The sequence below is a fragment of the Xyrauchen texanus genome, chromosome 28, assembly GCF_025860055.1.
Source record: "Xyrauchen texanus isolate HMW12.3.18 chromosome 28, RBS_HiC_50CHRs, whole genome shotgun sequence".
Classification (NCBI taxonomy): Eukaryota; Metazoa; Chordata; class Actinopteri; order Cypriniformes; family Catostomidae; genus Xyrauchen; species Xyrauchen texanus.
This window is the reverse complement of record NC_068303.1, coordinates 35,025,467-35,037,999: the sequence shown is the minus strand read 5'-3', so window position 1 is coordinate 35,037,999 and position 12,533 is coordinate 35,025,467. Positions and strand designations below refer to the sequence as shown.

The following is a 12,533-nucleotide window of genomic DNA, read 5'->3' as shown; positions in this document are numbered from 1 at the left end:
CAACCTAAGATGTACACTTTCCTTTCTACATGAATATAAATTTTATTGTAAGATTTTAATTAAAAAAAGGTCCATACACATTCTTTTTCAGCTTCACATTTATTGATAAAAGACAGTTTGTTTTGAAGCCAACTAGATGTTTTAGTTTGGGATCAGATTCTTGCCTGTTATGTATTGCGTTCTGTTGTCGTTTAGGTCATTCCAAACCAGTCAGTAATGTTCTGCCTCAGACACAATGCTGGCTCTGTTTCTGTTAAGCAACAATGAATCTCTTTTGCAAAGCTGACTGGTGTGCACCACTGATGCATGGCAAAAATGTAACCATGTTGCCATTAGTTTATTCTGGGCTGCACTGGAACAAAGGTAAAAAAAAATTGGCACTACCGAAAAGTGTTAGGATTTGTGTTGTCTCTCATACTGTAGTTTAAAACAGGAACTCAAGTTAAGCTCTTTTTATTTCAGATTTGCAGGAGTCACAACACACTTTAAATTGTTTTGTTTTTTTACCTCAATTTGGAATACCCGATTCCCACTGCTTACTTGGTCCTCATGGTGACGCGGTTACTTACCTCACTCCGGGTGGCGGAGGACAAGTCTCAGTTGCTTCTGAGACAGTCAATCCGTGCATCTTATCATGTGGTTCGTTGTGCATGACACCACAGAGACTCACAGCATGTGGAGGCTCATGCTACTCTCCGCGTTCCATGCACAACTTACCACTCGCCCCATTGAGAGCGAGAAGCACTTATCACGACCACGAGAAGGTTACCCCATGTGACTCAACCCTCCCTAGCAACCGGGCCAATTTGGTTGCTTAGTAGACCTGGCTGGGGTCACTCAGCACACCCTGGACTCCGACTCCAGTGGGGGTAGTCAGCGTCAACACTCGCTGAGCTACCCAGGCCCCCAAAACACACTTTCTTAATTTTAAGGTGCTTTGCTGTTATCACCTTCCAATTCCTCCAAGAAGCGATTACTGACTTATTAGAACTATTAGGTATTTAAAGAGACATTATTCAATGATATATAAATGGATCTCATCTTTGGACACACAAGAACGAGTTAAACCAAACTTTTACTCTCAACACTCAATGAAAGGTCCTCTGTGCTAATAACTTGTTCTCCACTATACTTCTCAATCATTGATGAGTGAAATCTGAATATTTACTAGCCAGTGGCTAATCATATACATTTTTAGTCGCATAGCATGAGATTTGGTTGCACATGCGAGTGATTTACTTGCATTATAGAGGGTTGCCACATAAAGTGAAAGATCGATCTTGGGTTTTAAGAATCGTATTTCGAGATCGTTCAAACGAATATCGTGATGCATCAGAAAATCTATATTTTTACCCTAGCCCTTATACATTTGTCCAAATGTGCCATATACAACAATAGTAAACTGTGTGCAATACTGTATCACAGAATACAGTGTGCAGAATTGGGAATTTCCAGTATGAACTTGATGTGGTTCACCCGTGATGTTTACTCCAATCTCTTGAAATAATATTTGCTCAAGAGTGCCAACAGTAATACCATTTATACACAAAAATGAGTTAAAATTAGGTATATATTTACAAGGTGATGCAATGTAGTGAGGTCATGGACAATAATGTAGAATGCAGCAGTTAAATCCATTTATTGTTGCATACTGCAGCTTGTTTCATATACTGTTTGTGAAACAAATATACAATGTACACTGTATGCAGTAAAGAGAGCGCTAAGGATGAGGCTGACATCTAACGCAGCTTAAAGGCCAACAAATTCAATGTGACGCAAAAAGGCAAATGAGGAGGTGAACTGAAAAAGAGAGAGCATGCTAATATTACCCTTCTTTGGGTTTTGCAGCCTATCAAGTCAGTATTTTGGTAGGAATAGGCCATGTTTGCTAAATCTGATCACAGATGCATTTCAGTATCAACAAGCATGTGCCAAAGGATTGTCTCGCATAGCCAGACTTTTGCCTTCAGGCATAAAGTCTGGTCGCCCTTGCACGGTCCACAGGAATGGGCCGTCTGTCATCTGACCACTATGTAAAACCAAAGTTTGTTTTTCTTTACATGACATTAAGGGGCAGGTACAACTGAAATAGGACATGACCCTGAGAGCAAAGCAGAGCATACGGGTGTCCTCAAAACACAGGACACATGTGTTTTACTTTTGATATTTTTTGTGGCATTGATTTAATTATGGTTTTGACAGCGTGCTTTACAGTTTGCATGATAAAACCCCCTCAAATAAGTTGTCAGATAAATTAAAAGAAGTGCTAATTTTACTCTGGCATGACTATTTGAATTAATCGAGTATAAATATATGTAGATCACTTGAAACAACATTATTACAACAACTGATTAATTTGTTGTATTTGTACACATGTGGCCAGTACTGTAAACATACAGTCCTGGGAGACAGAAACGATCCAACTGGAATGACCATGTTTGACGCATGACTTCCTCTGTTGATGTCGAACACAATGGATGACTAGAAAGACAACAACTTTTTCCTTGCCATTCCATTTGTATTGATTACACACATTCAGAGCACTTTTTTCCAACATCCAATGCAATAACAGCAATATCTTATTGCATTATTCTTATTGGAAAATATTTTAGCGGCTTGGCCCGTTAAAATATAAGACCCTAGAAAAGCTCTGATGTGTTAAGACATTTAATAATGCAGTAGTCTAAAGTACATAGACTCTAATTCGTTTTTTGATTGTGCTTTGGAAACCTGTGGGAGGGTTTTGAGCCTGTTAGCAAGAGTCTCTTCAGAGGAGTCCTGTGGTGGGAGTGTCCAGGTCCTCATAATCTGTGTTATGTTACTGCAGATGCCTGCTCCACTGTGGCTCCATTCACACCCCAGGAATTTTAGGAATTACTGTAAGGAGTTTCACTCTAGTCAGTATCACAGACTAGTTCCAATTATAGATTCTACTTTGCCCCAAGATATATCAGAGGAAATACTCAGCTTAGCTCTTGATTGGCTGCAAGAAATTGATTGTCCTCAGCCACCCATCTATCCCCTAATACATCTTGTACACATAGGGAAACCTGAGTAGAGTAATCTTTGAATTTTTTGACATGAAAGAAAACAAGGCTGTGAGAAGGTACAGTAGCTGCGTCCGAAATCACATACTGTCACAGTACAGCACTGCATTTGATGAAAAATTTACTTTTTGACCGGTAAAAAAGTGTGTTCTTTAGGTATGCAGGTTAGAATGATAACAATCCAGACAAGGAATGTGGGCACTGTTAATTGTCCAGAATGTATGCCATAGTAACAACAACCACGGAAATAGGCTACTCTAGTTTTGTTAAACAAGCACAATTTATATGTACATATATAGCACTTATAGTTAAAAAGATCAGCCCGATTCCTGTTTTTTTTGCCATTTTAATTTTTTTTTTTATTAATCCAGTGTTTTGAATGTTGTCTCCTCAACTACTGTGGCATTGTGGTATAGTAAAGTGTCCACTGGATGTGCACTGCTGAATTTCGCCCTACTCCATTGTCAAACTGCTTTTTGCATACTTTCAGACGCAACCTATAAGTCATTCCCATCAAAAATGAAATATGGCACTACTCTGAAAAGTTCTATTGCACTAGATCAGAGTCAGGCCACTTCTATTAAAATGAATGGGAGAAATTGGAACGCCCAATGGTAAATGGATGTAGAAAGAAAGTCCTGCCTTACAGGTAAAAGAGCCAATCACCTTTTAGATACAGAAATCGCCTGTCAATCAACTCGAGATCGTTCCAGATTCCATAGCGACAGCTGGGTATAAATGAGCAAGGCAGCTCAGAGTGGACCTGGCATGATAGCCTAATCCTCAGTATCACCCCGTCATCAGAGCCATAATCTCAAATCCATTGCTGAATGTATGAATGTTTTGTCCCCAAATGACTTTATGACACTTATACAACAGAATACTGGATTACACAACCCAAATTAAAGGATTTATATGTAATAACATTCAAAGGGTCATAGTATGAGGAATCAAATTTTCCTTGATCTTTAACAATATAAGAGCTTGATATACTATTCAAACACACTGTAACACCCAAAACTCTAAATGCAAACCTCCCCTGTCCAAAAATAGCATTTATGCAGTCTAAATTTCCAATGTCACATATAGTGCATTCAGAAAGTATTCAGACCCCTACCATCAGATGCAATCACTGTACCATGAGACCACCACTGTTATTTGTAAGTGTAGTTTCCAAAGGATACTAGTCTTTGAATGTCAGGATCATTAGAGAGTTTCAGTGTATTCTAACATCATCGTCACACCCACAAGCTTTTTTAAATTCATACAGTATCAAACTTTTGATCCTAAGACATTTAAAGCTGTTTGGCTACTGTAACATGTATACTTTGCATGATAAAGGCTAGCATGGATGAACAGAACTGGGCAAATCCTAAGTTTCTGTGGGATGGCAGTGACCTTCTAACCCCACCCACACATTGTCCTAATGCCATTTATGTCCCTAGGGGCAGCTAGCTAGTTCAAAGCCAGTAATAGGTTACTTGTGACGTTTATCTTTTACCCCCATTGGCTCCAGGGAAAGGTTAGCATGTGGAAAAAGCATGCACTTTAAACTCACAACAGGTGAATTATATGTGTCCAGCATGAGGAACTCCAGAGCATACTGATTCATTTTGGCAGTTAAAATCAGGCTATGTGTTATAGAAAATAAGTTACTTTATTTACCTCATTTACAGTTTGTTTCCTCTTACAAAAGTAACCCATGAGAAAATGCACATATCATTTTGTGAAGATTGCTTAAGCAGGGTGCGAATTGAGTACTAAGACAATCCCACAGTGACAAACGGAATAGTGACTACTAAGATTATGCCATCAGTATCAAATAGATTTAGGTTTTTAGGAATATTAGGAAGGGTTTCCTTAATCGCAAATTGAGGGTTATTGTTATTTATTTACTTATTTGTATATTTATTATATATATATATATATATATATATATATATATATATATATATATATATATATATATATATTTAATATGTAAATAAGTATTATGTTAATAATTATTTTGCTTAATAAAGGAGCATTTAAAAAAACGAAGTGGGAGTGGGATTGGGAAATAACTAGGGCTATGAATCGATTTAAAAGTTTAATGAAATTAATTACATTTATATGTTGATTCATTAATCAAACTAACAACATATATCAATATAGTCTGAAAAAGGCCCCCAATTAAAGATAATTCAATAAATAATAATCAAAATAATTATAAATATAATTTATAATAAATCTAATAATTTAGAAAATTCAAAGACATCACTTAATTGTAGCTTACAAGTAAAACGTTGATACAAAATTATAAAAAAAAAGTGGCTTTAGAAGTTAACATTGTTTGGTTTATTTTAGGCATGCACCGATTCGATAACTGGATCGGTATCGGCTCTGATACTTAAGCTTTTAGACAGATTGGTTATCAGTCCGACGAGTCCGATCCAAATCCGATACTGTGTGTTAGTCATGTTCGTTACTGTCAAGCTCCAAAAATGACATAAAAGAACCATTAAAACACCATTAAAGCAGTTATTCATAGCCACTTGAAGACGTCCGATAGCTCTGTGAATCACAAAAGGCTGTGTTTAATAAGTAAATATATGAAATGCACGTGCAGCTCCAGCGTGTCAATGAATGGCGCTGCTCTGTTTACACACACACACTCGCAGCTATTTTTAGTCTTCACGTGGTGTGCAATATTTGACCGCTACTCCACGAACAACATCAACATCATGTAGATGCTCAATAGTTCGGTTCACATATAATATGCATTTAGAACGGCTTTTTACCAGAATTTGAATAAGAAGGGAAATAAACAACTGTGAACTTGCCTACAAACAGACACACTTACAGGACTTCCTGGAGAGTTCAGAATGTCAAAATAAAAGCGTGAGAGTTTAAAAGTTAAAAGTGCTCGATTGATATGTATATATTACTTTTATAATTATATATTATAATATATTATAATTGTTCACAAATTATAATAATATTTCAGTTGAATGGGTTCCAAAAAATAACTGTGTGAATGAAAAGTGGACTGATGTTTTAAAACTAAATTTAATTAAAAAAAAAAAAAAGAGATCTGAAGTCCAGAAAGTTTTGGCAAAAAAAAAAAAATTGTTTTTTTTCTACTGATGTCTTATACTGGAATTACAGTTAATTTTGCTGTTACATTATCCAGTATACTAGTTAATAATTAAAGTGTTTCTTATTAAGCTATACATTTATATTGAAATAATGTGTAATTGAATGTTTGTGTTTCTTTACATATTACAGAGTACACCCAATTAGTTCCACACAATAATGTAAAGATATTCTAAACCGATTATGCAAAACAACACTAGTATAGGATCGGGACCAGTATCAGCCGATACTGAGATTTCCGTTATCGGAATCGGATCGGCAGAGAAAAAGTGGTATCGATGAATCCCTAGTTTATTTCCATATCATTGAACATAAGCCTATCACAGTCCATTTTGCAATTAAGTCCTTAAATTTGTCCATGGTAAAATTAAGAGATGTACTGACAGGATGCGTTCTTGTGTTCCATCTGTACACATGTGATGGATGCTTTGGTGTGTCACTGGTTGTGTCATTGTTCACTTGTTGTCTTCAGGCATAAACACCAGATTTTTAGGACGCTGTGTCGAGTTAAATGTAGTTTGAAACTTTCAAAAAAATTTGTCTTGAGACCCCTGCACTTTGTTCCATCCAGCAGTTTGCTGCCTGTAAAGGCATGGTCACACATACCTTCTCATGGCGAAAATCCAATGCCATGGGCGGACCTTGACTGCGTGTGAAACCAACAAAAATATAATTGTCAAGCAGCCTTTTTTAATGCTGCACTTTATATTCATTGATACTTCAGTAAAAAAAATAAACTCTGCTAAAATGACATCAGTGTCCATTGTGAATATTCAGTGTAGCCGTGTACAAAGCACTTCCCACACCGAGGTCACTGCCAAAACAATCGACTTCCTATTGGTCAACGCTGCAAGAGGAAGTTCTTCACCACAGGACATCCATAACGCAAAATGCACAATAGTGCGGATTCCCATTGAGAAGAATATATTTTGGCTGTGAAATTTTGCCATGAGAACGTATTAGTGACCGCACCTTAAAGCTGGAGTTGCACTTACTGCCCTCTGCTGACTTGCAAAAACATGGAGGTGGGGCTTCAAGCATGAATTGTTCCGTTTATTACTGTGGTGTGATTAATTGCGTACGTTATAACATGTTATTTTTTCCTATAATTAATCACACAGAATGAATGCGTAAAATCAACAGCCTTAGAAATAAAGCACCAGATCCTGACTCGGGTTGTCTGCCAAATCACATGCACCATTCGACAACCTGCGTCTTTGCTTGACCTTCTGTTTTTTTAAACATTTTGGCTCCCCCTAGAACTCATTGGATTGCAATTTGTCAATACAATGTTTAGAAGAGCAAGCCAAACCATTTAAACTTGGAACAGGGTGATCATAAAGGAGTAGGTTGCCTATTTCTTCAATTACAGGTTTATTGTATCAGTGTTGGTTTGATCTAAAATACATTGTAAAACTGTCTAGTAGCTTAAATGAAACTGGAATGCATTTAACACAAGTATGTGAGTGAAGTTTCCCAAAATTTTAAACCCCAGGCTGATGTGGGAACAGAAAGCTCCAGATAAGAGCTAAGGTCACTAAAACAAAATCACATGTCATCAAGTATTCTTTGAGTCCAGTTGCCTATCCTTGTCATTGCCAAACATACTATGAAGGGAGAGACCAGGACAGATTACACATGGCTCCATTTGCATTTCCTTGGTCTTACTGAGCTACAAACGTCTACCTGGTTTCTCAAGTGTTTTATGAGTACACCCAAGCACAGCCATTAGGCTCTCCCTCCTTCAAGAAAAGAGGTGTTCTCTGTTTGTTCACGTGAGGGTGAGTGTAACAGAAATCAATGCGTTCAGCTCAGTCGACCTTCAGCTACGGGAGGAGCCGGTACCAGTGTTTTATTGGACAGCACCCAGAAGCCTTTAGTGGAAGACCTGGATGAAACTAAAAAGAAGTATGACAATAGAAGAGAGAGATTTTATGGCCTAGAGCTCTTGGTGAGCTGGAGACAAGACAACTATGAGTTTTCTGGGCCATAACAAGGAGAACTCTTGGGGAATGGTTCTTCAATCAAATCTGGAAGTTGCTACAATTAGGAGTATTTGGGAGGAGAGAAGCCGTTTCACTGGCTTTAATTGGAGGTTATCACGATGGTTTGGTGAGTCCAAGGGCTTTTCTCTCGCTTGACAAGGGGTTTCTTCAATGAACCCAACTCATTTAGAAGGAGGTATTCAACATATTGGTTTCAAGAAGTAAACTGCTTTCAAATTCATAGTCTTCAAGGTTCTTTAAAGGTGAAGTCTCTAGGACTTTAGGGGTTTTGGTTGGTGGTTTGATTTTGTTTTGGACCGTTCTAAAATATTTGAGGAATCTGTTATTTCCTCAGTCACAATGATGTTGTCAATCATTCTTACATCTCAAATCCTCTGTCATCAAACTAAGACTTGAGGTCTTAGGGCATTAGTCCACCAATGGCTTGTGATGGCAGTGGTCTGGAACTCATAATAGTGCTATTGTAACCTAAGGCTAGTCATTCCGAAAACCAAACCAATGATGTGGCGACTAGTGACTAGTTTATATGGGGGCCTCTATGGGAACCTCAACCAGATGTGGTTGCTAAAATGTAAAAGTACTTTCAGCTGTCCAGTGGGACCACTTTAATTCATATTGCAATAATGTTTTATGGTCAGACTCCAAATGATTTAAATATTGCAAATAGTAGACCCAAGCTCTGTTGAACACTCCTGGCAGAGATTTGCTCTGTTCTGCCTTGCTGTCTACTCTTTACATAGGCAGCTACATTCAGTCTACATAGGTTAGGGTTGGATTGATACATTTTTGCTTCAGTGCAATACCAACCCCTGGTACCTTGTTTGCGAATACTGAAACGATACCTTGATACAAACAAATGTTTAGTAGGCTGTTTAATATGCATGATATGTTTGGCATATCATGCAACAGAAACATTTTCTGAATGAAAGGTGTAAATATACAAGAAATGTATCATGTATAGTCAAAGAGGACCTATCTTTAAGTCAAGCAGGATCATAGAATTAACAACAAACTATTGATACTTCTCTGGATTGAAACAAATATTAGTATGTTTGTTATAGTATATTATATTCATGCAGCCTATCAAGAATATTATTCACAGACGCATCTGAACACCCAAATAATACATTCAAGAAAGTATGAATTAGTCTCAAGCTATAGAACATTCATTTACAAAAGATGTATGGCTTAAAAACCGTGGTTTAAAAATTAAGCCACAGTCTTTGTTTTAACGACTTTGTACATTTGTTTTTGTAGTTGGTGGTCCATTTCCATTTTTGTATTCATTTTTTAAACGCACATTGTCATTGCCCACCTACTAACGGGTTTGAGATACAGAGGTTAAAGTCCAGCGCAAGGCAAACCATGCTGGGCTGGCAGGAGACGGCAGTGCCTTTGAAAGTGTTTACTTTCAAAATGCTCAAATGGAAATAAAGCAGACAAATGAGTTTCCTCCCTCTGTCGCACTGCTGACCTTGAGTTTACTTTTATAGACTGAAGGGTAGACGAGAGACACCGGCTCTCCGCAAGTAAGGGTTTTATGCTTGTACGACTTTGTCTGGCTACTTGCAGTTTATACTAAATCTTATTTAGCACCTTAAGAAAGACCTTTGAAGAGAAGATGTGTAACTGCTAGAGTTTAATGAGAAATCCTTCATATCACATTTCATTAGCACAAATGGGGTACATATTGAAACCTTTAGTATTAGTCTACCACAGATCTTTTCATTTTTATTGTCAACATATGTTAGATGTCCACAGACATGCTGTAATGCAAAATGATCAGTTTCTTTTTTTCAATGTTGTGTTTGTTATTCGGTTCTATGCTGTTCAGGCCATTCCCTTGGTATTCAGAGGTTTTTAATGTGCTTTGCATATTACTCAATCAGATGGGATGCATTGTACTCTCCCTGATCTGATACTTAGACTTGAATGCCAAAGATCTTCAAAAGACATGCTTGTTTCCAATTGCAACAAACAGAATTACCATTTATGAAGATTGTCTATTCTATTCCATTGTGAATACCTGATGTAACCATGATTTAGCCTAATGGGATAATGATGCCATACAGTTCTGAGACAGGCTAAATAGACATGTGTCTTGATTACTGTCACATTTACCATGTGCATCTTTAAACATTCATATTTTGAAGCAATGCTTTGTATACTCTGTATCTGACAATTTATATTATGTCACAGTCTCTGACATAAGATGGAATTTATAATGTGTTTGCACTTCACTTACTGTATGCTTCTCTTTGAAAATATTTTTTTCTATTCCTATGTGCCATTTATTTAAGCTTTCAATAAAATGTTTATCATCCTCATGGCTTTTGATGAGCCATATTGTAGGTTTTGTGTCATTTATGTAATGATTATTGCATAATAGTAAAATGACACACAAATTCCTTACAGAGTCATTTGAGATTTCGTAATATGGGTGTCCAGATGACAGTAATTCAAGTTTGAGAGGTCAAGAGTACAGTAGAATTGTTTTGTTGAAATAACTTGATGACGTCAGGTATAAAAGCTTTATTCTTTTGCTGAGAGGAACACATCCTTGCCATGTGTCCAATTACAATTAATGGCTTATAGGATATTATTCTAATGTTGATGTAATGGCAAATGTTGATGTAATGGCAAATGAGGGCAGCACTGAGTATGTGACCATTTACAGATGACATAGTGTTTCCTTTTGGCTACTTGTGTGCAGTGTTGGGAAAGCTACTACGAAACTGTAGCTTGTCAAACTATGAGCAACCCATAAAAACTACAGTCAAGCTTTTGAAAAAGCAGTTAGCTACTCTATTAGCTACTAATAAAAATGAGCTAAATTCATTACATTGACGATATTTGAGAGGGTTGGACATTATCAAAGCAATTTAAGAGGGACAACATATTTTTAAATGTATAAAAACAGATATGTTTTCAGTCGGAACACCATCATTTATAAAAGTTAGTCGAAATATATGAGAAGTGTTTTATCGTGTTTTAAAAACACCTGAAGTACTGACCCGCTACTGAAAAATGTACTTAGTAGCGTTCTTTAAGATATTAACTCTGCAATACTGCTTGTTTGATGAGCAAAACGTTGTTTCAGTTTGAGAAATGCATTGTGATTGTTTGTGATGACCAGATAAATCACTCTCTTCTGTCTCTTTTTTTGTTTCTTCTTTAGAATCTCCTCGGTTGTCCACTGCCTCTGTTGGCAGTAATGACCGGGCCTCCACGGCTACGCTGTCCGATTGTTCTGACATCCAGCGGCCCGTAAGTGTGGTGTCCACCATCTCATCTGGATCAAGTTCTTCTCGGGACGACGTCCCACTTTCAGGCATCCCATCCACTGTGCCCAGTGTGGATCTGGAGTTGACCCCTGCTGGGGAGCCCAGTGAGACTCAGGACACTAACCTGGCCCAGGCATCTAGTCTCTTCCTCCGGCAAAATAGCAACAACGCTGTAAACGACAACATCAGCAGCTTCTCTCAACACAGTTTTTCTCCGTTTGCTGCGGAAACTATGGCACCCAACCCTGAGCTCACCTACCTTGACCGAGTGGTCATGGAGATCCTTGAGACGGAGCGTATGTATGTGAGAGATCTGCGGAGTATCGTAGAGGTCAGTATCAGCCTTAATCTTTCCAGTTTTCTTTTTCCTGCTTGCAATGATTTTTGATGTGAAACCGATAATACATGTGAAATCATGTTAGTTTGCAGTAGTTTATTGTTTTTACATACTGTTTTTTGTTAGAGCTTTTCCTTTTAACAGAAGAGTTTGGTTCTTTTGGTTGGTGTGAAGGTTGTTTTACAAACTCTGGTGTGCATCATTGAACTACACCTAAGTCTACATGGTCTGGGATGTGGTTCATATGAGCTCCGGGATGGTTCACAGTTGGCAATAGGCCCTAACTTGTGGTGTGAAGTATAATTTGCATGCATCTGGTAGGGCTGGGTGATATGGCTACAAATATTATATCTTGAAACTGGTGTCTTCTACTCCTGAGTTGTTCATTAGGCCAAAGTATACTTCAGTTGCAGCCCAGATTTTCTCGAAATGCAGACAGTCCTCATCTACACGCATTGTCAGTGCATGCGCCTGTCATTGACTGTACTAATACAGTGTCACAAAACAGTTGTAATTCGCATGCTTTTTGAACGCATTCGTATTCCCTTACTGTTAAAAGAGTATGAAAGGCAACACGGACAACAGGGTGCGATCCAATCCAGAACTCCGTAAATCTTAGTATACCAGGGTTTTTAAAGGTCTGCTCCCTGACCCAGTTTTTAGTTTTTCAACTATAACTTCGGGTATATTGGTCAGGTCGAGTCTCATGGTCTTGGGGACAGGC

At 37.8% G+C, this 12,533-nt stretch overlaps 1 protein-coding gene across 1 annotated transcript in view; it reads left to right on the top strand.

Annotated features, from left to right (window-relative positions):
• Positions 1–8,178: 8,178 nt before the first annotated feature.
• Positions 8,179–12,533, top strand: part of LOC127622096 (pleckstrin homology domain-containing family G member 3) — a 38,112-nt gene continuing 33,757 nt past the window's right edge. Inside the window, exons 1-2 of the mRNA XM_052096028.1 lie at positions 8,179–8,294; positions 11,367–11,803. Of these exons, the coding sequence (XP_051951988.1) occupies positions 8,195–8,294; positions 11,367–11,803 (537 nt within the window). The 5' untranslated portion in view covers positions 8,179–8,194. The remainder of the gene's footprint in view (positions 8,295–11,366; positions 11,804–12,533) is intronic.